We start from the raw sequence: 27699 nt of genomic DNA, 5'->3' as shown, positions 1-27699 counted from the left end.
CCCCCCAATGGGAAGTTTCTTCCGTGGAAAATTCCTGTATGGAAAAAATTCTCCCACGAAAAATACTCTCCCACCCACAGAAAAATTACCCAGGAAATTCTGATCACGCTGAAAATATCCCTCGGAAGATATCCATGTGTAAAATTGAGTCGCCAAGGAGAAAACAAGGCAAAAAAAATTCCGCATAGGAAGTGGTCCATTTTGGAAAATCGGTCAAATTTTCTCATGCTCGTAGTTTTTTATGGTAACAAGGGCGCCGGCAGAAAATTTTCCAGGGAGTTGGAAGACGCCAAAATAGCAGTGATGGTTGAGTGACAGGGAATATATATTTCGGGGTTTTTTTTCGTAGGAATAAGTTGTTTTTAAAAGCTTTTAGGGAAAACTCTTAAATAAAAAGAGCAATTAAATTGCATGCAAAATGAAACAAAATACAGTAAATTTTAAGCGACAAGGATTCTTGGCCAAGGGATCAATTGATTTGATCAATAATATATTTAATTATTATGCATTTAATCTTAAAATAAAATCAAATTCAACCCAAAATTACAGAGAGATTTATTGCTTCCGTAGATTATAACAGATGCAGGCCTTTCCTTATACAATATCCTACGCCTTTGAATAGTTTACAGAAGTAGTAGAGATACTCAAAAATCATCCTGCCTACATAGATACCACGCTTTTGTTTTATAACTACCATGTAAAATGGACCTCTTTCATAACAGGACAATCCCCCCCGTCGTCATTTCAGTTGTCTATTTGTTGCAGTTCTCAAAGACTTACCGGTAATTTTATTGGAATAAGCACCAATTTCCCCTTCTCCGGCGTTACCACTTCGGATAAAGCCGAACATCTACTTTGAGATTCCCACTCATTTTTTTCCATATTTTACGGGAAGTAGGCATATAATAATCGACATCGCACGTTATGGAACAATAACATAATTCATCTTGCAGAGTTTTAAGAAGACATGGGTGTTAGCCAAAACGAAACCGTCCAACGTGCACCGGAAAGACAAAAGGAGTTGTTTGGAGTCCAGCTTGAGGTATTTTGTGCATTATTTTTTATTTGCAACGTTGTGCCCAAAGGCTATGTATTATCGGGGTGGTGCATTCAGTGCTTGGGAAATTCACCGCGGGAAACTTGCCTCCACAGAAATCTCACCCCCAGAAAACTCGCCCCCGGAGAACTTGCTTCTAAAAATCTACCCTGAATGAAAACTCGTTTCCAAAAAAGTCACCCCTAAGGGAAACTCACCCCAAATATGGTCTCCCTACCCCTTTCCCTACTTGTAAGTACCACAGTGTTTACATGTGTGCCACATATGAAGCCACAATATTCCAACCTCCAAAGGTTTTGAGACTTTTGATTTATTCCTGAAAGTTTTGTTTACCCACCAAGAAATTTTTTGAGTAAATTAAAGTATTAATCGATATATAAACAAGGATCGACCTTATTTAAACTTCAAACCCATCATGGCTATGGACAGCAAGTAAAGAGGGATCCTTGCCAGTAGAGACCAAAACTCTAAGACGCTTGATATTGGTAGCAATATATACATCTGATTGATCTGCTGATTATGCTTGTTTCAAATAGGTAAAACTTACCAAATTCATCTTTACACATCAAAACTTATTAGCACAAGAAAAATTCTCAAACTGGGTTTTTATTTCATTATATTTTTCTGACGCAATTTGTAATTTTGAAAGCCAATCACTTTTTCCTTGTTTCTGGAGAAAAAAAAACTCCATCTTTCTAAAACCGTCTTAACAAATGCCTTGGGTTAACTAATGCTGAGCAACAATCCCAGACAGGGACAAGTTTTTTTGATAAGAAAACTAACTCCACATTCTCAAAATCTGATAAGTTCTTTTGTGAGAAACTTTTAGCCAGTAAAAAGAATAGAAAGTTTTTAGTCACAACTTTTTCTGCAAGCCAACACTCCGTTTCTTTCTAGTCGGTATGTCCTGAAATACAGCACTTACACTCTATGCTGTGTTTAACTTGAAACCCATTGACACATTTAGAGGAAATCCAATATAGTGGGCTGGCCAGGACTTACCAATAGACCCACTAGGCGTGGGCCTAGGGGCGCACAATACCAGAGTACGCAATAAATCATCACTGAGTGATTTTTTCTTAATAAAAACAAGACTGATGTGATTTATTGGTAAAGTAAGAGGTGCACTCCGCCGCCACGCTGCATATTCAAAGAAAAGTGATTTAAAACAACACAGGAATTCCGAGGCCACTTATAAACTTTTTGATGTCTCCCAAGAATGGCAGCTGAAAATTCGGTATCACCTCTCTCTTTCACTACTTTTGGCTCATCAGTTGCGTTCTATTCAGTGATTTCACTATTTCCGAGTTTTCGGAGATTTCCCCGAAAATCTCGCAAAAACGAAGCCGCTAAAACGCTTTGGCCTAGAAGCCTCAAAGCTTTAGATCTGGCCCTGATTGTGGGTAAAAATGAAAAAATAAATCAGTTTTTCAGAAGAATTCAACAAACTGACCCATAGTTGTTCGTTTGCAAGAACAAATTACTTATCATATAGTTATTATTATAATTGGTATTATAATAATTACTATTATTATTGCAATTGTTATTATTATAAGTTATATTACCACTAAAATTATTGTTATGATTCGTATTAAAATGATACCAAACCTGACTTGTCAAGCAGCGCTATTTAAATATTATTTTTTTGCAAAAATAATTAGTAGCTATAAAGCTGTCAGTTCTTCTTGAAATTAATTATCAAGAAAACAATATGACAGCTGTATTATTATTATGTGTTCTTGAAAACTTAATATGTCTCTGTGGTTTGTTTAACAATCAAGACCTTGTCTCCAAGGAAACAAATGGTCATTTTTGTGCTTCGGATCAAGTCAGTATTGATTCTCACACTCACAGGGAAACTGTGAGACTGCTCTGTGAGTCACACCTGTTGATAAGAACCTATTCATTATAAATAGCCGATGCTATTTGTTGACGTTAACGTCACACGTAGAGGCAGATAGTTTAAATGATAGAAAACGGTAGGTTTAAATGGTAGCTAAATGTGAGGAAATGCCGTTACTGGAGATTGTTTTTGGCTAGAATCCTTTTGGTCTTAAAAACTGAACTCGCTTTTCACTGATTATTCTGTTTGACATTATTTTGTAGACGAGACACGTTGTAAACGGCAGAACCTTGGCAGAACCCCACGTTGTAAACTACTGAATTACTTCATTTATATCGATTGACTAGCTACAATTTTGATTCCCGCGCTCAATGTGAACTTGTGATATAATTAAATAAAAAAAAAAAGTTTTTTTTAAATGAAAGTAAGGAGCGACATTAAAACTTAAAACGAACAGAAATTACTTCGTATATGAAAGGGGCTGCTTCCTCCTTAAAGCCTCGCTCTTTACGCTAAAGTTTTTTACTGTTTTAAAAAGCAGAGTTAAGAGAAAGAGTCAAACTTTAGCGTAAAGAGCGAGGCATTGAGGAGGAAGCAGCCCCTTTCATATACGAAGTAATTTCTGTTCGTTTTAAGTTTTAATGTCGCTCCTTACTTTCATTTAAAAAAAAAACTTGTTTTTTTTATTTAATTTCTGAACGTTTTTTTAATTAATGCATATTTTGATCTTGGCTCTCCGCACGTAAGTAATTAAAACGAAATTTGCATTTTTTTTGGGGGGGGGGGGGTAAATGGCTTTCTCATAGTTTTAATCAGAAGATTTTGAGAAAAAAGAAGAGAGGGAGGAAGCCTAGTCGCCCTCCAATTTTTCGATTACTTAAAAAGGCAACTAGAACTTTTAATTTTTTTACGAACATTTTCATTAGTAAAAAAATATACGTAATTTACGAATTAACTTACGTAACGAACTTATATATATTCGTATGTTTTTATTGCGTATATGAGGGACTTCGCCCCTCGTCGATACCTTGCTGTTTACACTAAAGCTTAAATTCTGTCCCAATTCCTTAAGAATGACCCTTGAATCACAAAGGCCGTAGAATAAATAGTTGAAGTTACTAAAAATAATTTAGCGTAAAGAGCGAGGTATTACGAGGAGGTAAACCCCTCATATGCGCAATAATTTCTGCTCGTTTTAAGTTTTAATGCTGCTCCTCACTTTCAGTAGAAAAAACTTTTCATATTTATTTTTTCATTGTTTTTTTAAATAATGCTAAAAAATCATGCGTCCCCGTCATTGAAAGTCTCTTCCCCCATGATATGTTTTTCCATGGAAAGATCCTCTCACGTAACCCCCCCCTCAAATATCCCTCCCAAACCAAAAAAAAATCCCCCTGAAAATGTCCGTACACTTCCCAGTAACCATTACTGTATATAAACACAGGTCCAAGTTTGTAACTTGCAGCCCCACCCCCAGGGACTGTGGGGGGGGGGGGTAAGTCATCCCCAAAGACATAGTTATTATGGTTTTTGACTATGCGGAACAAAATGGCTATCTCAAAATTTTGATCCGTTGACTCTGGGAAAAAAATGAGCGTGGGAGGGGGCCTAGGTGCCCTCCAATTTTTTTGGTCACTTAAAAAGGGCACTAGAAATTTTCATTTCCGTTAGAATGAGCCCTCTTGCAACACTCTAGGACCACTTGGTCGATACGATGACCCCTGGGAAAAAAAAAAACAAAAAAAAACAGACAAACAAACAAATAAACACGCACCCGTGATTTGTCTTCTGGCAAAAAATACGAAATCCCACATTTTTGTAGATTGGACCTTGAAATTTTTTCCATAGGGTTCTCTGATACGCTGAATGCGATGGTGTGATTTTCGTTAAGATCCCATGACTTTTAGGGGGTGTTTCCCCCTATTTTCCAAAATAAGGCAAATTTTCTCAGGCTCGTAACTTTCGATGACAAAGACTAAATTTGATGAAACTTATATATTTAAAATCAGAATAAAAATACAATTCTTTTGATATATTTTTTAGCATCGAAATTCCGTTTTTTAGAGTTTTGTTTACTATTGAGCCGGGTCGCTCCTTACTACAGTTCGTTACCACGAACTGTTTGAAAAAAAGTACAGATTTGCTCAGTTCCGGAAATTACTCTTGGTTGTGATAGAACTGAGAACATGGCTAAGGCAACATTCGTTTTAATATTTGGATGGTTTGTTTTCTAGGTTCAATGTTTGAAGTAGCCTTGCGCAAATGACACGGTTTGAATACCAGAATTGCACATGTTTTATTTTTTGACTGTATTTAATCTTCAGTACCAGAATCACGGTCCTGTCGATTCCTACACACAGTGTAAGAATGCGAAACAAGAAACATAGTAAACCCTAGAATTGCTCTCATTTGAGATCCTAAATTAACTTTTACTTTACTTTAACTGGCGTGTAACCTATTAATCAAATGTTGATTCATGTACCCATCGTGAACTTGCAAGACAAAAAAGCCAAGATTTTCTGAACTCAGAAAGTGAATTCATGTTGACCTCGGAGATCCAATCTTTTGATTCCCAAAGATAGATTGATTGTCCACGAAACCTAAGGCTTGAAGTAGCCCTGCGCAAAGGAACTCCATGGAGCACCACGATTACTTCTCTATGAGTATTTTAGTACATTTAGAATTGTTTCAGTACAAGAATTATGGTACTGTCAATTCCGGCACGCAATTTGAACGTGGGGGACAAGACAAGCAGTAAACACAAGAGTTGTTCTCCTACTTGAGGAATTGAATAAATTTAACTTCGCTTCAACTGGCCTGTCACCTATTAGCACTCAAAATAACTTAGTGCAAATAACACGGCTGAAGTAGTATAGTTTCCCTTATATTAGTACTTGACTATATTTAGGTTTCCTTCAGAATTACAGCAACATGGTTTTATTTTTATAACGACCGAATTTCAATTGTTTTTTGTAGACCGAGGTGTGAGGGGCGTGTCAGTTAATAAATATAGGATACATCAATATTCTTCTTATTTTATTTTTAGGGGAAGCTGAAAGAGTTGAATTACCCAAACCACTGTTCCATATGATATAATCGGTCTAATTACCGTCTTATATAAATACATGATTTTATTGGGAGTCAAGTCCCAGTTTTTTTTTACCACCATTCATTTACTTCATTTCTGCCTGTCCTAGGTTTTGCTATGGCTCTTCACTTTTCTTTGAAGAATTTATTTGTTAGAAAGCGCTTTTTGAAAGTAATTCTCGTTTGTTTTTAAATAGAGGCAAACAGAGGTCAGACAGACATACAGTTTATATGCTCCTTCAATTAGCTGAGGCTAAGCTTGGCAAAAATAGGCTATTTTCTTAAGAAGAAGAAGATATATTAGTCACGCTGATTAGATAATCAGTGTTCAAATCAGTGTTCAAAAATTATGGGTTCTTATTTCCGGTTGTGTATTTAGATGCATTACAACAGGGAACATTTAACTTTTTGTAGTCCTTAAAAAGTATATAGTATTCTTTTCAAAAAACAAAGTTAGTAAAGAACTAGAACATCACTAAGCGATCAATTAAAGCTGTCTTTTGAAAGACGAGTTCGTGACGAATCGACTATGATCTCATCGTTTCTGCCATCCCTACAGGATATATCTGATATCTATAAAATTGTCAAATAATTGCCAGGACCGTTTCCTAAGCTGCTCTCAAAGGGAGGATCAGGAGTGCAACGAATGTTCAATCACATTTTGATCCTCCTCACCTACATAATCCTGCTGATCCTCGATTTGAGAAGACCTAAGCAAGTGGTCTAGGAAACTATATCGGAAGTTGGAAATGCCAGATATGACTCTTTGGTGTGACACCGACAATATGATTTTTACACTTTAAATTCATCGGCAATCAAACATAAGCGTTTACAGGTTATCTCTGGCCTACAATATCATCAGTCCGATTTTTCTTCATCGGCAGCTTTTTGTTTTTTTAGTTGCTGAAAGGTGATTCACTACGGACGTCTATTGTGAGGCTAAAATTAGGTGGCCCTTATTTTAATCTTAAAATAAGTCCCCAGTGCGTACATTCTTGTGTATATTTCCTGAATTCGCCCAGGAGTGTAGCTAATACCAATACCAATACTAAAATGTTATCTAAATTTTACTAGACAGTAAATTCAACATTCTAGACTGGAATTTCAGAATTATTCGTCCATTTACTACTAGCTTTAGAATTACTTTACACCGTTTTTGAGTAATTTTTACCCGACAATTAACACCTGAATCAGAAGCTCTTTTGGCTTGTTTCTTTCAGGAAGTTATTGCTTTGACTGAAGTACCAGCGATTAATTTGTTTTTTCCTGCGATAAGACACCTTTTTTTCTGTTTCGTAGCTGATCTCTTAAATTAGAACCAGAGAGAAACATTAAGTATACTTGTAATAAACTGGCCAAATGATGTCAAAAGGGAAGGCAAAACTTAATATTTTGCCTATACCGATGGCTTTTAATGCTTTTTTTTGGCAGTAAGTGGTTTTTCACCGAGTCAAAGTTTATGTATCGAATCAAAAATTTCGTGCAACTTAATATTTTTGTTTCCCGACAATTGTTTTATATTAGACGGTGCTTTTATAAATATAGCCTGTGTAAAGTCTTACTTTTATTTGGCGATATAGAATTTGTGGAAGCCGTTCTTTCAACATAGAAAATGAAAAAGGTGTTTTCAATTCGGCGATCCGTTTGATACTTTGTCAAAAAGGTGCCAAATAAGAACGGAGCAAAATTCTAAACCCTGTCTATGTCCAAAATTTTGTATCACCGAAATAAACTTGGGTGATGGTGAACTGTTCCTTTCGATAATCATTTTGTCTAGTAAATTTTCTCATGAAGTAAATTATTTACTTATTATCCTCAGGTGTCTTTAGTTACTTAAAAGTTGCCTAAGTAATTCAACGTCACTCAGGCACTTTCAAGCTAAAATATGAACAACTATAACAAGGTTTTAGGACTCGTTCAAACCGTTTACGAAGAGTCCAGCTATGGCGGAGCGGTTATTCAGATTTTTTTTTTAGTCGTTAAATTTACAAAAGTGTTTTTTTGACTAAATTTTTCTCATTCCAAGGACGGGAGAGGCTCAAATCTATAAACCATTGCCTCTGACCTTCAGCAAAGTGTTGTTCACTAGGGAATATTGGTGAGCGACAAAAATGAGCATAAGATGACATTCAGGATTGGACAGACTCCCTAATGACATATTTTTCCGTCTGAACGAGGGACGGCTCTGGTTACAAAGTTTTGCAAATTTTCTTCAAGTTTTGAGAATTTTTAACTTCCAACCATACCTTTCCCTTTAGATTGTTTTCTTCAGTTGAATTTTTTTTAACTTCTAATCCATTAACAAAAATAATCACAGAGATTTTAAACAAAGATGTAAAATGGAAGAAAGGGGTCTGATTAAAATAAAAAAGTTGATTTAAATAGTGAGACACTAACCAAGTGCGACAGTCAGTAAAGTCTTTTAATTGTAACGAATTTAATCAACCTTTTTTTGTTCCTAAATTTGATGTGTCGGCTCTTTTTAAGTATCTGACTTTCTGCAAAAATTTTAAATTGCTCCCCCATTATGTTTTAAACTACAGTCAAACCTTCCTTTGATGGAGTCAATAGAGACACTTTTAGGGAAAACTTATCCAGGAAGATCGTTCCAAACCAAAGTATAATATCAAACGAAGCCGGTTTTCAAGTACTCTGTTCTCGGCGTAACAATCTTGAGATAATTGAACCAGATTGTGTTTATCTGTGTCTTTCTTGTGAGTTGGACAATTGGGGCACAATACGAGATAGCTCTACAGAAGAAGGTGAATTTATGTACTTGTAGAAAGGAGCCATCGACACTACATCAAACTTTTCACTAACAGACTAGAGAGAGGCATGGGTAACGATAAAATTGCCTTATTATCCCTATTCTGGATTTTTGAAGAGGTGCCAAAAACTTTTTTGGAGCACCGGCACATTGCGGGCATCCATTTTAGGCGATGGGCTTAATGCAAGACTTTTAAAGTGGAATGATCAAGCTCTGCGATAGAAGTTTTTGTAGTGAAAAGTGGTGACCAGCTTTCTTGCGCAGGAAGTTCTCATTCGATCAACACTGGTTTTCCAATAGAGAACTATGGAGAAATTAGCTCCTAGAATACAAAGCTCGTGACTTTTTTTAGCTTCATTTGTGAAGATGAAGCTGGGGCGTATGTGTGGAACTTTGGAACAGCAAATCAGCAACTCCTTTGTTTTAGCACATTGAATTTAAAGATCTATTCATCAGACCACTGTTCAATTTTGAAAAGATTTCTTTATAGGGGTACGGAGGCTTAGATTAAAACTTAGTGTTTTCATTCGGCAACGTGTGTCCTGTTGTAATCAGTAAAGTGATTCAAAGGGCTTGGAAGGTTGTCTCCCAAATCATATTAGTAAAAAAAAATGCAAGTCACAAGATACTACCCTATGGTACGCCTTCCTTTATTGGATATTTGTGGGAAGTGTAGCCGTGGAGAATAACCCCAGTGAAATATCGAAAGAAAGTTCTTCGCTATTTTTATAAAGACTTCCATGGATATAATAAGTTTGGAGCTTCTTCTAGACTATGGTGCCATACTCTGTCGGAAGTTTTAACGATATAAAATGACAATAGCCTGATGTCATATCTTTTTGCTAGATTTTTATCCACTCGTGATCCCATGCCACTATGCAGTCAAACGGTGAACGCAGAATCCATATTGGCGATCGTCTAAAAGGTCATTTGGCTCTAGGTACCGAAGACCCCGGCGAAATCCATATTGGTGATCGTCTAAAAGGTCATTTGACTCTAGGTACCGATAAAGCAAATGATTGCAGTCTCGTGCTAACTTCGTCTTTACATACTCCGACGAAAACGAGTCTGTCCTTTTCACGTTTTGGGAGCAGCCATCGTTTATAGGCCTTATGTTTTTCTCAGATAGCCTTTTGGAAATCTGTATTAGCTTTGATGGAATATAGCTTGTGATAGAGTCGACTACCCTCTACTGGCACTTTTGTACATAATTTTCGGGGCCGTAAAGGAGGAAGGCTTTCCATTACGGAGAAGCGTGGTCGTTTCTTAACCCGTCCTAGTTCCCTCTTTTGTGTTAATAAATTAGTCGCTGGCGCATTATTGGGGGAGATGTACAAAGATTTCCAAGCACAATAACGGCAGTGTGTCACTTTTGAAGGCATGAACGTCAACCATAAAGGATTCTAGGTGATCCATAAGGAAGAGATCAAGTTCAGATGGACCTTGGTTGGTATCGAGCTCAACACGTTGTTCAAGTATATACAAAAGAGACAAATCATACAGGAACTGACTTCTCTTTTTTACTTTTTTGCTTCATTTATATTTCCTTCATTTTTTCCTTTATTTATATTTTCAAGCTCCTATTTCTTGTTACCTGTGATTCAGAATGACAGCTCATAAATACCATGAGGAATTGATTTCTGTCATTTAATAATTTGAGAGCAAAACATTTTATCTTGTCCAGTTTCATGAGTGCCTTCAGGGGAGTATCACCTTTACGGTACCACCAGGGGAGGGCATAAATATCCCCAGATCTTGTAAAATGCCTTTTTAGTATTTTTTTAAATTCTTACCCCGCCCGTATATTTTCGTGAATCTGTGCCACTGAATGTGCTTCCTAAATTATTGTAATTATTAAATTGATTATAGTGTTTATTAAATTGATGAAATTCTACCTTTTTTTTCCTTTACCTTTTTTTCTTTACCTATATTTCCATAATTTTTTCTTTATTTTTTTCCTTCATTTTATATTTCAAGTTCCCACTTCTTGTCGATTTTAGTATTTAGTAAACAACAGTGTGTTGATTATTCGCCTAAACTATTCCACCAAAGAGTGAAAAGCACACGCGTACTTACCAAAAAAGCTGAAAACCTATAATAAGTCCTCCCTGGGTCGTTTTTTTCCACAATTAAATAAATGAACATGTTTTTTATCATTATGACAGTACTGTATTAAAAATTGTAATTGCATGTCATTTGGCTGGCATAATCTTATGATTGTTAGCAGACATTTGGTGTTTTTACTGTGCTTGACTTTCACTTTTTGGTGTAGTTTTGGTTCCTATTTACGAGGATGTAACGGAAAGAAAATATCTAATTTCTCTGAAAAGTCGACATTTCTCATGACAGCTTGAATTGTTTACGAGAAACTGCATCGATTCAAATTGACAAAGTTTATTATACTATATTTGACATAGTTTATTATTTACTATCTACGTAATGTTTACGAGACTATAGACCAATGTAGACCAATATCATACACAGGGATGCAAAAATCGGTTTATATTCATTTTTGTTACGTTTTCACGAGTCGGACAAACATTTCGGTGGGTGTTTGAACCCCCTAACCTCTTGGATTTGGTCATCATCATATACCACTTTTGATGTATATAGTTTAGCCAGTATGTGTCCGTAACACCCATCTAATCAATAATCTGAAAACAACCACGTGACCCTACACGACAGGTGATGGCCTCTCCAGGGTGATTTTCAAACAGTTCGTGGTAACGAACTGTAGTAAGGAGCGACCCGGCTCAATAGTAAACGAAACTCTAAAAAACGGAATTTTTGATGCTAAAAGATACATCAAAAGAATCGTATTTTCATGCTGATTCTAACTATATCAGTTTCATCAAATTTAGTCTTTGTCATCAAAAGTTACGAGCCTGAGAAAATTTGCCTTATGTTGGAAAATAGGGGGAAACACCCCCTAAAAGTCATAGAATCACACCATCGCATTCGGCGTATCAGAGAACCCAATAGCAAAAATTTCAAGCTCCTATATACAAAAATGTGGAATTTCGTATTTTTTGCCAGAAGACAAATCACGGGTGCATGTTTATTTGTCGTTTTTTTTTGTTTTGTTTTTCTCAGGGGTCATCATATCGACCAAGTGGTCCTAGAACTTCGCAAGAGGGCTCATTCTAACGGAAATGAAAAGTTCTAGTGCCCTTTTTAAGTGACCAAAAAAATTGGAGGGCACCTAGGCCCCCTCCCACGCTCATTTTTTCCCAAAGTCAACGGATCAAGCCGTTTTGTTCCGCATAGTCGAAAATCATAATAACTATGTCTTTGGGAATGACTTACTCCCCCACAATCCCTGGGGGAGGGGCTGTAAGTTACAAACTTTGCCCAGTGTTTACATACAGTAATAGTTATTGGGAAGTGTGCAAACGTTTTCAGGGGGATTTTTTTGAGAGGGCTATGTGGGAGGATCTTTCCTTGGAGGAATATGTCATGGGGGAAGAAAAATTCAATGAAAAGGGCGCAGGATTTTCTAGCATTACTATAAAAAAAAACAATGAAAAAATAAACATGAAAACTTTTTTCAATTGAAAGTAAGGAGTAGCATTGAAACTTAAAACGAACAGAGATTAATACGCATATGAGGGCTTCTAAAAATACTTGAGCATAAAGAGCGAGGTATTTAGGAAGAGATAAATACCTCGCTCTTTATGCTAAAGTATTTTTAGTAATTTCAACTATTTATTATACGGCCTTTCTGATTCAGGGGTCATTGTTAAAGAATTGGGACAAAACTTACGATTCAGTGTAAAGAGCGAGGTATTAACGAGGGTACAAACCCCCTCGTATACATAATATAAATACCTCGCTCTTTATGCTAAAGTATTTTTAGTAATTTCAACTATTTATTATACGGCCTTTCTGATTCAGGGGTCATTCTTAAAGAATTGGGACAAAACTTACGATTTAGTGTAAAGAGCGAGGTATTAACGAGGGTACAAACCCCCTCGTATATATAACAAAAATATAAGAATATAAAAGTTTGTTACGTAAGTTAATTCTTAAGTTGCGTATATTTTTTACTAACAAAAACGTTCGTTAAAAATTAAAAGTTCTAGTTGCCTTTTTAAGTAACCGAAAAATTGGAGGGCAACTAGGCCTCCTTCCCCACCCTTTTTTCTCAAAATTGTCTGATCAAAACTAAGAGAAAGCCATTTTTCCAAAAAAAAGAATTAATATACAAATTTCATTTTAATAATTTATGTGGGGAGAGCCAAAATCAAACATGCATTAATTCAAAAACGTTCAGAAATTAAATAAAAAAAACTGTTTTTTTTTTAACTGAAAATAAGGAGCGATATTAAAACTTAAAACGAACAGAAATGACTCCGTATATGAAATGGGTTGTCCCCTCCGCAATACCTCGCTCTTTACGCTAAAGTCTGACTCTTTGCCACAATTCTACTTTTTAAAATAATTAAAAGCTTTAGCGTAAAGAGCGAGGGATTGCGGAGGGGACAACCCATTTCATGTACGGAGTAATTTCTGTTCGTTTTAAGTTTTAATATCGCTCCTTACTTTCAGTTAAAAAAAATAGTTTTTTTTTATTTAATACTACCTAAGTCAATAGACTTATTAACGCTCGGAAAGAGTATATATTTATTTCTTTTTTGTGCCTGAAGCCTTAAGGCATGTGAGTATTCCTTATCGTAGATACTGTACAGGCCACTGTTAGCTGATTTTATTAGAAGGTAACGAATTGTGTTCGTAGTTTGGTAAGTATATAATGTCTTTTCTGGATAGAGTTGCGACTTTCAGGATCTTTTTCTTAGGGGAAAGGTAAGTGGAATTTTTATGGCTAGGTGAAGGTGGTGAAGAATTTACCCTTCACCACACAAAAGAATTCGTGACAAAACCTCACAAAAGAATACGTGAGTCATTTTTTTGTTTATTGTCTGACAGGCTCTTTGGCTCGTTCAATTGTCAAAAGCTCGTAAGGACGATGCTGTGAAGCGAAGTTTCAATTCCACGGTGCTTTAACGCACATTGTGCTTTACATCCTCCAAAGCGTGCTTCGTATTAAATGTGTTTTGTTCTCTGCAGTTTGCTTTACATCATGAGGTATAATATGCTTTAGAATGTCGAACTAAGCTTGTACCTGTCTGCACAATAAACTGTGCTTTAAGGCAGAGTTTTAATTACACTCCAAAAGACTGTAGGCAACAGCAAATAGAAGATTTGAAACCAAGTTGAATAATCATGACGAAAATCTAAAATCATAACTTGTTGAAAAAACAACAATAAGGTCAATAAGAAAGACAAAAACGAGAAAAGTAGCGCGAATTTTTCGCCTGTATGAACAAAGATGTCTGCAGCGCAAATATGAATGAAAATGGAATGGAATCAAAAGAAGTAAGAAACTAGCTACAGCAAAAATAAGTATGGAATAAAGAGGATAAAAGCAGGAATAGAAGCTAACAATCAGAAAACAAAAAAGATTAAGCTCCAAAATATACGACATTGTTTTACTGTTTTTCGGTCTGAATTTGTTTGTTTGTTTTGTTTCTATTTGTTTTGGGTTTTCAGCGCTAATGACGCCTTGTTTTATACAGATAAAATATTTGCATTATTTTTAAGGCTTAGGTATGAGAAATTTTGTATATTTTGACCTTTGAGCTTGTTGATTATAGCCTAAGGTTGCAATATAGACGTCCAAAATTGACGACATTTAGTAAATGTTGTACAAAGTGCTGGACATTGGTAATTAAGGATTTTTTTTTTCGCAACGAAACTGAAAACAGGGTGAGTCCATATTTCACAAATAAGGTTGCACTTTCACTAAAGTTAGCCATTTTACGAGTTTTTACCTTTTGATTAAAAACATGAAGTTACTATTGAAAAAAAAAAGTAAAAAGTACAGCACGGCAAGCACACATTTCCAAAATGGTGTTTGGTTTTAGACAAAATGGGGAAAAAACTGCTTCTATCACAACTACTCCCACCACGACTGCTGCCACCGTGTGCTACCAAGTCTATTAGTCTTTAGTTTAGTTTTTAGTTTTAGTAGTCTAAGATGTAATAGATCTTCATCAGTTCTTTTCCATTTTAATTTGTTCCCTTTTTTTATTGAAAAATAGTTTGCTAAATAATGCTTTTAATATAAGCTGTATATTTAGGTTTCGGCAAAGTGACATTGGCACTTGAGCCTTATGTGGGGCTGCGATATCATATTTACCTGCAGTAACAATTTGCTGTCGATACACGTTTGCGAGAACTAATTTAGTTTCGATATTTGAATTATTTTTATTTTCTTTAGTACTCTGTTCCAGTGGCGTTTATCGTGTTGGAGGCAAAACGTATTTTTTAATTTAGGGGGAGGGAGAAGTTATTTGTTTTTTTGTTTTTTCAATGGGAATACCAAAACAAGTATTTTGAAAAATCTAGTGGAGATTGAAACCCCTGCTTTCTTACTTTTAAAATCTGTTCCTTGAAAAACATATAAAAATCATTTGACTAAAAACTTTCATTTTATGCAAACTTTTTTTGTTTTCGGGAAAGTGTAAATAACGCTCTGGCCTTTTGAGGGTGTGAGAGCAAAAAAAAATAATTTCTTAGGGGTAATTTAGGTTTGTCTTTGTTTAATGTAATTTCAATTATAACTTGGGTTAATTTCTGAAAGGGCAAATTTCTGAAAATGCACAGCAAAGAAATGGATTTTGAGGGTGGGGTGGGGGGCCTAAGGGGTAGGTTACATTTCTTCTTAGATTTGAAAGGTTTCTTTATGTGTACGGTTTTAAGGTTGGAATTCGCTCTTTGTTTTTCACGGAATAGCTTAGTTTTTGATTTAACCTTAATTTATCGAGTATTTGAATAGTATCGACATCTTTTTAATAGAATTCTATCTATCTCTATAATTCTTTCCTTTTTCTAAAACTGCACATAAGGGCGGGGAGGTAGGAATGGAGCAAAATTACTCCCAAGATTGAACTGAAGCACCCCATGAAAAAGGTATGACCAGCCTTAATCAAACAGTTCGTGGTAACGAACTGTAGGAGCGACCCGGCTCAATAGTAACCAAAACTCTAAAAAATCGAATTTTGATATCAATAGCTACATCAAAAGAATCGCATTTTAATGCTGATTTTAAATATATAAGTTTCATCAAGTTTAGTCTTACCCATCAAAAGTTACGAGCCTGAGAAAATTTGCATTATTTAAGAAAATAGGGGGAAACATCCCCTAAAAGTCGTAGAATCTTAACGAAAATGACACCATCAGATTCAGCGTATCAGAGAACCCTACTGTAGAAGTTTCAAGCTCCTATCTACAAACATGTGGAATTTCGTATTTTTTGCCAGAAGACAAATCACGGGTGCGTGTTTATTTGTTTGTTTGTTTTGTTTGTTTTTTTTTTCCAGGGGTCATCGTATCGACCAAGTGGTCCTAGAATGTCGCTAGAGGGCTCATTCTAACGGAAATGAAAAGTTCTAGTGCCCTTTTTAAGTGACCAAAAAAATTGGAGGGCATCTAGGCCCCCTCCCACGCTCATTTTTTCCCAAAGTCAGCGGATCAAAATTTTGAAATAGCCATTTTGTTCAGCATAGTCGAAAACCGTAATAACTATGTCTTAGGGGATGACTTACTCCCCCACAATCCCTGGGGGAGGGGCTGCAAGTTACAAACTTTGACCAGTGTTTACATATAGTAATGGTTATTGGGAAGTGTACAGACGTTTTCAGGGGGATTTTATTTTGTTTGGAGTCGGGCCGAGGGGAGGGGGCTATGTTGGAGGATCTTTCCTTGGAAGAATCTGTCATGGGGGAAGAAAAATTCAATGAAAAGGGCGCAGGATTTTCTAGCATTACTATAAGAAAACAATTAAAAATAAACATGAAAACGTTTTTTTCAAATGAAAGGAAGGAGAAGCATTGAAACTTAAAACGAACAGAGATTATTACGCATATGAGGGGTTCTAAAAATACTTTAGCGTAAAGAGCGAGGTATTTAGGAGGAGATAAATACCTCGCTCTTTATGCTAAAGTATTTTTAGTAATGTCAAATATTTATTCTACGGCCTTTCTGATTCAGGGGTCATTCTTAAAGAATTGGGACAAAACTTACGATTTAGTGTAAAGAGCGAGGTATTAACGAGGGTACAAACCCCCTCGTATACATAATAAAAATATAAGATTATTAAAGTTTGTTACGTAAGTTAATTCTTAAGTTACGTATATTTTTTACTAATAAATCGTTAAAAATTAAAAGTTCTAGTTGCCTTTTTAAGTAACCGAAAAATTGGAGGTTAACTAGACCTCTTTCTCCACCCCTTATTTCTCAAAATCGTCTGATCAAAACTAAGAGAAAGCCATTTAGCCAAAAAAAGAATTAATATACAAATTTCATTTTAATAATTTATGTGCGGAGAGCCAAAACCAAACATGCATTAATTCAAAAACGTTCAGAAATTAAATAAAAAACTAATTTTTTTAGCTGAAAAAGTAAGGAGCGACATTAAAACTTAAAACGAACAGAAATTATTCCGTATATGAAATGGGTTGTCCCCTCCGCAATCCCTCGCTCTTTACGCTAAAGTTTGACTCTGCCACAATTCTGCTTTTTAAAACAATTAAAAGCTTTAGCGTAAAGAGCGAGGGATTGCTTTGCCACAATTCTACTTTTTAAAACAATTAAAAACTTTAGCGCAAAGAGCGAGGAATTGCGGCGGGGACAACCCATTTCATATACGGAGTAATTTCTGTTCGTTTTAAGTTTTAATGTCGCTCCTTACTTTCAGCTAAAAAAATTAGTTTTTTTTTATTTAATATCTCCCAAGCTTTATCCATCAAATGGGTCTTTTGGGATCCCCGCACTCAAAGACGAAAAAAGATGCACTTTTGACTATTTACTGCTAAGGGAGCTGTATAAAAAACCTATTTCATAGTTTAAAATAATCTCCAAATTGAGTTAGCCCCCACCCCTTTCAATGGGTTACGTTCCAATTACTATCCTTACTAAATTTTATGCTTTAAGGGAAACCTTGAATACTGTAGTTTATATCTGTTAAGAGAAACTACGTTTCCTCTTTTACATTTCATTTCCTGCATTTCTTGTTATTTAGAAGGGTTTTTATCTGTAAAGTTCCATGTTAGTTGACGGAAATGACCCAGTTTTTGTATCATTATTTTTTCAAGAGCTTTTAATCTATATTTATGTTATTTGTAACTGAACAAACATTTATTGTAAAACTAGTAGCGTTGGCTAGGCTTTCATTAAGTAATTTCAAAGTTCTTGATTGCTCATTTGAAAAAAGAAAAAAAACAGTATTTTTCGCCAGACTAGCCCTGCGTTGAAGTTGAACCAGTCAAACAAACAGGCAAACAAGGCGCTTTATGTTATAGACTACTGAATACCGTTTACTGTTGTGCTCAGATTTAATATTCTCCCGGTTTTCGTGTCTTTAACTTTTACCGGTAGATAGTATTTTCACATTCAGATAGTTTTGGAGGTTGAGGGGCTAGAAGGGTTTTATTGGGTGATGGTCCGATAACACCAAAGAAGTGTGGTTTAGGTTTAGTTTGGGGTCTTAGTCTTGCGGTGCTCCCATATTTTGATGTAGTTGTAGGTTAGGAAATTAATCCTGAGTAGTTGCCTTATCCTACTCTATTTCTTTGTAAGATTCAAACATAAGTAGAAGTTTCTGTGCAAGTTTGAGTTATGCGCTATGCTGCAGCGCATATTTTCCGGTTCATCGAAAAAAAAAAATCAAAGAAAATAGGAAGAAGTGATTTTTCCCATTCATTTTCGGAACAGGCGAGTTAAAGTAAGATACAAAATTTCGCGAGTAGGTTTTCTCAAGTCCATTTTCGTTCTTAATTTTGCCACTTCGTTTTCTGTTGGACGTAGATATTAGGTTTGTAATTTCATTTTGTCTGTACTTGTTTTTGGCTAAATCTGTTTTTGCCCCTATAAATACTAGATCAATTTCAGAAAGCATAGTGAATAGAAATATTCTGATTGAGTTCGCCTTGTCGACTTTAAGAGATGTCCATTTTTAACTAAAAATCAAATTTCTGTGCTTTTGTTGTGGACTGCAGCGTTTTTCTTCTAGATAATTTATGAATTTTAAAAAGTAAACAAACCAGAAATCACAATATGAATTCAAGAGTTTGCCAATTTTTGGTTTGCGAAAAGTAACTTGCTGCAGATAGATACTAAAAATAAAATGTAATAATAACCAGTTTAAATGACCTGTAGTAAAACTTTTTGTTTTACATGAAGCATTCAGTGGTTGTCGTGTCGGCGTGGTTTAATGAAATAAGCTGTTCATTCAACGATAAACAAAAGCTTCATTAGCTGAAGCTTTTGAGTATTTCATCTGCCAAGGACAAACTTATAATTTCTTTGTTTTTGTGCACTTCCAAATCCATCGTCAACGGTGGCCTTTAATTGTTTTTCAAAAACCTCTAAACTGTTTTTAAATTACTTAGTTTATCAGCCATTTATTATTTTGTAGTTTTGACTTTAAATAAATTCTATACCTAATGAAAGAACGGTGAAATTTACCTAATGAAAGAACGGTGAAATTTACATAACTAAGCTCTCAGTATTACCCATACTTTTACTGTAATTGTCCTGGTTATCAAAATGTTGTTATTGTAAGTCAAACTAACCTCCCATTTTGGCACTACCTTATGGATTAATTCTTGTTAACTCCCCCTCCGCTTTGACGGAATCGCAAATTAGAAAAGTAGGTGTAGCAATTTTCCTTTAGATTTTGAAAAATGAAAATATCTTCTGCTGGTATTTTCATTAGAAACATAAAAACGCCCCTCCCACCCATAAAATTTTAAAAGTGTCCTTTTTGGATTTATACAAAATAGAAAAAATACATGCCCCCACAATATCGTGAGTTGGTGTGGGTTGTTATCCTTTCATCCTTTCTCTATTAGCCCTTTCATGTCTCCGGCCCGTAATATGGATACCACTCGTAGCCTGTTTTTTTTTTTTTTTCGGCTGGACAAAATTATAGTCGTGATTTCTTTTCCATTGGATAGCACTTGTTCGATTCCGGTCTATTTGAATCTGTTGGCCCTCAAGGTTTTGTCCAGGCATTCAAGCAAGCGCCCATTCTCAGACAAAACATCAAATGTCGAAAAAGAGAAAAGTTGCAGATTTTGACCTGTATGACATGGGTGCGCTGGACAAACTGTATATACTATGCAATCTGCAGAAAAAACTAAATTAACATTTTGCAGCGTGTGCAGAAGAATGTCCATTTATGTGGCTCTTCGAACTAGGAGATATTTATCGTCTAGACATGGACACTTTGAGCTGCGTCTTACTTTAGACAATGTTAATGCCATGTCTCTATCCTTATATTCTGGTTGACTTTATAGATCTTGATTCGCTTTGGTAACATAATAAAATTATTTCTTTATAAAGATAATTCTGAATAAAAATTGATGGCCGTAGAGCGTCGCAAAACTTATTTCCAACAGCGTACTTCCAACAACTTCCAACACTTCCAACTTCCAAACTTCCAACAACGTGCTTAGAGAAAGCTGTTGCTTTGGAACGGCGTCTCTCGAATCTGCGGCAGTCGTGCATACAATCTTTTAGGTTGATTATTTAGCTTCAATGGTGGCATACCTTGAATTACTAGTTCAATGAAACTGGAAAGATTCAACCCATATATTATACCGAGAAAGATGTTTTAAAGCTCCCCTCTTTTCTCCTTCTCTAGTTCTAAGACTTAGAAGATTTCACAGAAAACATGTCTATCAATTCTCGTCTTATCGTTGGCACAAAACTTCCCTTCCATCGTTTGAGTCAACTTTTCTGTGACTTTTGTATTTTGAAAACAAAATTCCGATCATGTGAAGCAGTTTTTAAGCCATATTAGAATTTTTGCTCAGATTTAAAAAGGAAAAAAAAGTTAAATTTTATAAATCAGGGTATAGGCAAGCTATAACTCTAAGAATACCTTTTTTGGGTGTCATTTGTGCCGTAGATCGATTTCTGAGCACTTCTAAAAGTCAAAATCTGTCTAAGACAATAAATGGTGAGTTCTCTTTGGATAGAAAGGGCTCTGCTTTCCAAGATAGCAAAAAACTCCTCACCTGGGACTTTAGATTGTATTTGGTGTGGTATCCTCGTTATAAAATAGATAATGACATTATTTCTTCTGATGGGTTTCTGTTGTTCTTATAGCGTGGCACGGTATTTATTTTATGCATGGCTGAGAGATTTCAAACACAATCATTACAACCATATTTCATTCGAGCAAATATCACTTTCAAGTAAAATAACTTAGCAGTAAAATCTAAATATTTTATAGAGCACATCCGACAGGTAGATAGGGAGCCACTTGACTATGGTGAAGTGTGCAAAAAAGTTAATGCGGAACACGTATGCATGCATGTTTGAATTATGGTACGGTGATGAAGCGGATGCTTCAAATATGGCGGGATAAATAAGACTGTTCACGGCTGAGTCTGCCTCACGTGTGCTGTGACAAACTTATAGTAGTCGACTACAAGTCCCAGTATTAGTCAGCCAGTAGTTGTGGCATTAGAGCCTCTGAAAAAGTCGTATTTGAAAATTGATGCTTCCTTAAAGGTTTCTCATTCATTTAGGTTCAAGTAATTAAATCTGAACCTTAAAAAGTACTTAGGAGAAATTTTGCCTGTAGGGGCTTGAAGTTCAAAAATTTCTCTGAGAAACAGTTTTTTCTTTTCTTTTTTATGCTTTAAAAAAATCTGTATAACGCTTATTCAAAATATGCAAGCTTTTAAATTTAAACTTAAAAGACATTAAAGTAAAATAGATTTGTCGGGACCTCCTTCCTAAATGAATTTTCTAATGCCAAGTGCTTTTCCCTGAAGTATCTGAGGTTAGCTAAAAATATTCATCTATAATTAGTATAAAAAATATAAATCGAAATAAAATTCACTAAATAAAACTAATAAAATCTGGAAAACACATTGAAAATTCATACTTTCAAGGTCATTACTTTATGAGAAAATTGTCTACTAGGCCAACCTTCTTCAAAAGGGCTGTATTTTTTGTTTATTTAGACCCTGGGCTATAAACTGACACTTGATTCAGCTGATAAAAAAGCTTTACTGAAGGTCCTACTCCTGTATGGTTTGCCACATCAATACATTTAAGTGGTTTGTGCTAAGCATAAGAATAATATTGCTGCAGATAAGGTAGAAAGTAATGTCAGTAGTTGATTAGGTGTAAAACTAGGAGTTATCCGGGTTGAATCCTTTTCCTATTTGTAGGGATTGTTTTGATGCAGCATTTCCTCAGGAATGCAGCAAAGGCTATGAGAGTCAAATGGGAAGAGTCAAACATTCAAATGGGATACAAAACTCATAGCCCTAGATTACCGTGACGATTTAATTGTCTTGTTTTGTTTTTTTTGTGTGTGAAATGAATGAGTTTTCGATGTTTTTGAAAGTTCAGTGTGCAAAAATAAGTTTGATAATTAATATGAAATAGACTAAACAGAAAAAAAAACAAGTAATAAATGGAAATAAGGAAGTCATATTATATAAAGAGGAAATTGGCCGAATGAATAGCTACTATTACCTTGGAAGCATAATCAGCAAGGATACTGAGTGCAGTGAAGCTGTAAAAATTAGAGCAGTCGATGGACATGGTGTTTCTTCCTTCTTTAGAAGAATAGAGAGGTACGTACTAGAACTAAGATTATTGCCCGAGAAGCAACGGTGATGACTGTTGTTAGCTGTGGTTGCGAAACGTGGGAGTTACAAAAGGATAAGGAAGATATATTAGACAATGTCCAGAGGAATCGTCTAAGGATTGTTTCAGGTACTCGTTTGAATGACAGAACAGCAAAAAACAAGTGTTATAAACAATTTAGTACAATCTTTATGAAAAAAGATCATGTACAAGATCAGGATAGCAACTGAAAAACTTGAAGAAGAGGTTAGCAACATCATCGACGCAGTTGAGATGCTTGAAGCTATGAAGAAACTTTTCGAACGAATATTTGAGAATAAAATGAACAATTTCATTGACAGTGCGAAACTGTTTGCCAAAATGAGAGAAGTCGATCTAGAGGCAGATTTCGTCAGCCATCATTGTCGATGACTCGGCAGTCAAAACCATTTGTTTTGACTGCTGAGTTCAGAGTCAAGCCGAGATCTCAATGTATCAGTTCTATAGACAACATTTTAGAATCATGCTTGAAAGGTGGACTACAATGATGGGAGATAACCTCAGAGCCTGCCTTGTCAATTTCCAGCCATTTTGATCCTAACTTCAGCCTCCTTTAAAAAAAGGTTTCTTCTAATATTCTACTGCTTTTCAAGTAGAGCTTGAAGATCTGTTTCAGTTTCGCTATGGTGCTACTTGCTTCAGAGAAGTCTTGAGTGAAGGAAATTGCCGGCAACATCAGCTTAAGCAAGCCAATCGCCATTGCAAATTTGCTGCGACAGCACCTGTTGTAGTTGCCGCTGCCGAAGGAACATTTAGTAAGCTCAATTTTATTAAGAATTTGTTGAGAGCTGCCATGATTGATTTTGACTAGATTTCTTTTGTTTTTGGGAAATGAGAAAGACCTCACCGATACCTTTGCTTAAGCGAGAACGTCCAGCGGAGGTCCACTTTGAAGAACAGGTAACTACAAATATGGCTGTCCTTAGTTACGATTGATGTATTCCATTTTAGCTTCTTGTTTGTCTCCGTAGATGAATATAAATGACAGACGATTGATTATAATAAATTTTCGCGGGTCGTATAATTTGACCTTGGAGTCGTTTAAAGGATGGGATCTAAACTCCTCCCCCGGCCTTGGTCCTTCAAGCCACCCCTGCCTACAAGAATACCCTCCCTAAACCTAGAGCTCTCAAATATCCCCTTTTATCATTTGAAACTTAAAGGGATGGGAATATACCTGCGGACATACATCATCACCGAAAGATGTTCATAGAAACGAAGTAGCAAAAACAATAGAGGTTTAAATTATAGAATAGAGTAGAAAATAGTAGAAAAATAATAGTAGAAAATAAGAGTAGAAAAATTCAGGAGTATCCTAAAGTAGAAAGTAGCAAGAAAGACTGTTAAAAGAAAAAGCACACAGAAAATAAACTTTTTTTATTCAGATTGACTTGAAACATCCAAGGATTAAGGTTTGGTTCTTCAAATTTCTTGTGGAAGTAGCATAAATTTATTTTCAGAAATCTCATCATTTATGAATTGTTCTTTTAATCATTTATATGATTATTGTGTTGCGAAAGTGAGAGTTTGTCGCGTTTTTTTTTTTCCTAGCACCCCGATTTCAGCTTATTCCTAGAAAGTGGTAAGGGTCTAACCTCTGCGGTTTTTACGGAACGTGTGGAGCTTAGGCTGGATTGATGAATATGACTTTGCATTTTGGAAAGGTTCGTAGAACTCATGACTGGGGCCAAAAAGGATGGTTTTTGCTTGTCCTTGAGCTAAAGCTTATAGTGTGTGAAGTCAAGTGGATTTTTGTAGCCTATGTCAGAGAGAACTATCTGAAGTTATGCAGTGAAGCTTTCGTTTCATCAAACCATGTTTCTGCTTTCAAGTGGAAGGCTCTGTTCTAGCAGGCAGGCATTTTCCCACTAAGATCTGTAAGTGTTAAATATATGCGGCAGTTACTCGGCCCCACAGCCAACATATATTCTTTGAGTGATAAATAGAAAAATTTACAAACAAAAAAGTAGCATTTTCTCACGGGTCTGAAAGTGCTGTAGTCTTTTGTTTCTACCCATTTCTGTTCGTGATTTCAGCTGAGTTTATCATTCTGTTTTTCGCACTTGGGATTGCAGTAGAGCAATGGTATCAGATATGCCTCTTAAACTTTAAAAGTTCTCTCATTGCTAAATAAATTAGAGTTTATTCTTTGCTCCTTTCTAAGTGATGACGTTAGAAAATAAGCCTACGGCAAAAAGTCAACTTTTGAACTAAGACAGATGCGTTTTTTTTTTTCGACGGCAGTCGATAGCTCTTGATGAGCTGATCAAAGTATATGTCATCCATTTTTTGGTAGAAAAATTCCTTCATGAGATATACCAGTTTGAAAGTTTAATGGGGTTGGCAACTTCAGTAGTAAGGTGAGACATATAAGGGAGTTTTAAGCAACAGTCGGCTATTAGCTCATAATCATAACGACAAAGAGGGGCTCGCAACTTTTGCTAGTTGGTGCACCTATTATTTGTTTCTGGTGTATTTGATGATAAGACCAATTTGGTTCCAGTGGTAAAACATATAGGGGAGTTGTAAGTAATAATCGGCTGTTAGGCTACAATCGTCTTCTACGATGAGGGATTTGCAACTTTTGCTAGTTGTAATGAGGGGTTTGCAACTTTTGCGAGTTGGTGAACCAAGTATTTATTTTAAGATCCTTACAGATTAACATTTTCAGCGTTTAATTGAAGCAAGGAAACAAAACCAAAGTGTTGCTCTCGCAACACTTTACTTGGCGAAGCCGAACAATGGTTGCCACAACAGCTCACGTTGCCCATGCAACGTAGATCTAGTATGAATTTGCTATTAGTGAAAGGACGTTTTAGTACTTGACTATTATAATCTTGGGGCTTTCTTGCTCACGGGGCTAATTTACGATCCTACTAGAAGTAATTTTACGATAAGGGGTGTCCCTCTGGAATTATTTTGCAAAGGAAAGGTTTGCAAATGTCAGAATTGTTATATATATATAAAATATGTATATAATAACAGATCCCTTGTAACTGGGATTTATTTTTGGACGTTGGACCGACAAGTGTTGATAACGACTAATTTAGATTTCTTTTCTGAAAATGAAGGTTGAATTAACCGGGATCCCTCCCTCCTCTACCATCGCCAAGAAGCCAATACTCATGAGTGCAATTAAAAGGGAATATTTTTAGATCAACAGTAAAATAAATACAGTGGTTTTTCGCTTGCTTTGAGGTGATTCTAAAACTTATCAGCAAATATGAACATTCCAAGTTGTGTATACCAGAATTCACTCTTATGCTCAATTCAAACTTATAAAATTTTGACAAAATCGTTTATGGATTTTGTCATAATTTCCGCTCAGAAATTTTTGGAATATGCAATAAGTTTTCTTTTTTAGTGAAATACAGTAATACCTGTAAGGATTCCCTAAAGGCCCATTCACAAGGAGGTTTACCAATACCAAGTTTTATTTTGTTATATTGTGCTAGTTATATTTTGGTATTAGTTATATTTTAGTGTTAATAAATTCTCATTGTGAATGGGCCTCTAACTACCTGATAGTATTTTAAAAAAATATCAGGTCGAAAATACTAACAAAATTCTTAAAGATTTTTTTTTTTCAAATCTGACGTGTCTGAGCTTAGCATTAGGCTAACAAAAAAAACCTTCTTATTATGTCACACCATTTAGCTTCCAATTTTTCTAATCGTTATTTTTCTCATCATAAAAGCATACACACATTAGTTTGTTTCGCTTAAACGATGGCTTTGAAAAAATTACGACGCATAAACAAATGAATTTGACAGTTTAAATGGTTGCAAGAAGCTATATTGACCGAGAAATGTCTTTTCTAACGCGAGAACCTTACTCCTTTGCGTTATTGTTTATCTGACTGGAGGCCAGCCAAAGTATCATATTTAATATTTCCGTAATAGGAAAAGAACAAGACGCGCATGTGCTTGTTCATGTTTGATCTGTCATTTCAGCTTTGTTTTTGATACTTCCGAAATAGGTATGAGAGGATGAAGTAATGCTTTATTTTCGTTTTTCGGGTCCTATTCATGCATTCTCATTATCTTTTTAATCTATTAGAGAGAACCCCATGTTACTGACAATTTTGAATAGATTTTGATGTGTTATTTTAAATTGATCTTTTTTTCCGCTTTGTTCCCCTTCTACATTTTCAGTCTCGTTTTCTTTATTTTACGATAGTTACCGCTTTATTTGAAACAATATGTTCTGCCCTCATCATCCGGTTTTCTTTTCTCTCTCTCTCTCTCTCTCTCTCTCTCTCTCTCTCTCTCTCTCTCTCTCTCTCTCTCTCTCTCGCTCTCGCTCTCACTCAACACCCGAACTTGAAAACTACATGGCCTATTTAAACAAATAATTCTATGCATCATACAAATAATGCTATACTAATTGCTTGAGTGCCAAGCCGTATCAAGGAAGGTGGGATTACCAGGTTTGAAACTCACGAAATTTGTGTCCAAATCGTAAATTCGCAACAATAATCCTTATAAGCAAATTTTTTATGTATTTTTAAAATTTATTTTACCCCCTCCGCGATAAAAATCTTGTATACGCCCTTGCTTGAATTTCTAAAAAGGTTAAAAAATGATTTAAACATCCAAAGGGTTCCTGTGGAAGTGTCTGCTCTAGAATAACTAATTATCATATTGACCTCGAACGAAGTGAAACTAATAGTATCTTTTACTGGCACGTAAGCAGCAGAGGGAGAAGCACAGGTTTTCCTGAAATGCGAAACTTCAAGGCTATTTCTTAGTCGCAAATGCCTCCCCCTCCTAGATTTTTAAAATATTTTTTGGATATTCATTTTTTTAATAAAAGAAGCCCCCCCAACCCCTAGATTTTGGAAATACCTTTTGTGTATCTTTGTTTTAAGGAAATCCTTGCCCTCCATCTCTACATTTTCATGGATTGACGTCACTGCTTTCCCCCCATATGTCTCTGCTTATGTAGAATTGAAAAATCTTGAAGGGGGAACTGCGAAGCTTTATAATCTCCAAATTGCGTACGCACCTAATTGCTGAGCATGTGTATCTTGATTGACGACAGGCCCTTATGAACTGATTCAAAGTGTTTATCAGCATTAACTCAAACTATTCATTTTTGTATGATATTATTTTAAACATTGTTGTTTCTGTGGGGGCTGATTTACACCGTAAAAATTGTATCCTTTTTTGACACAATAAATAAAAAAATCAACGAAACAAATTTCCAAAACTTAAAATTGGCTGTAGTAAA

The 27699-nt window shown here is 35.6% G+C and overlaps 1 protein-coding gene across 1 annotated transcript in view; it reads left to right on the top strand.

Annotated features, from left to right (window-relative positions):
• LOC136032143 (ras-GEF domain-containing family member 1B-like) overlaps nt 1–27699 on the top strand; it is a 316559-nt gene that overhangs the window by 33170 nt on the left and 255690 nt on the right. The window contains exon 2 of the mRNA XM_065712317.1: nt 954–1042. Within this exon, the coding sequence (XP_065568389.1) occupies nt 968–1042 (75 nt within the window). The 5' untranslated portion in view covers nt 954–967. The remainder of the gene's footprint in view (nt 1–953; nt 1043–27699) is intronic.

Source organism: Artemia franciscana, chromosome 10 (assembly GCF_032884065.1).
Source record: "Artemia franciscana chromosome 10, ASM3288406v1, whole genome shotgun sequence".
NCBI classification, from domain to species: domain Eukaryota; kingdom Metazoa; phylum Arthropoda; class Branchiopoda; order Anostraca; family Artemiidae; genus Artemia; species Artemia franciscana.
This window is presented reverse-complemented; position numbering and strand designations above follow the sequence as displayed.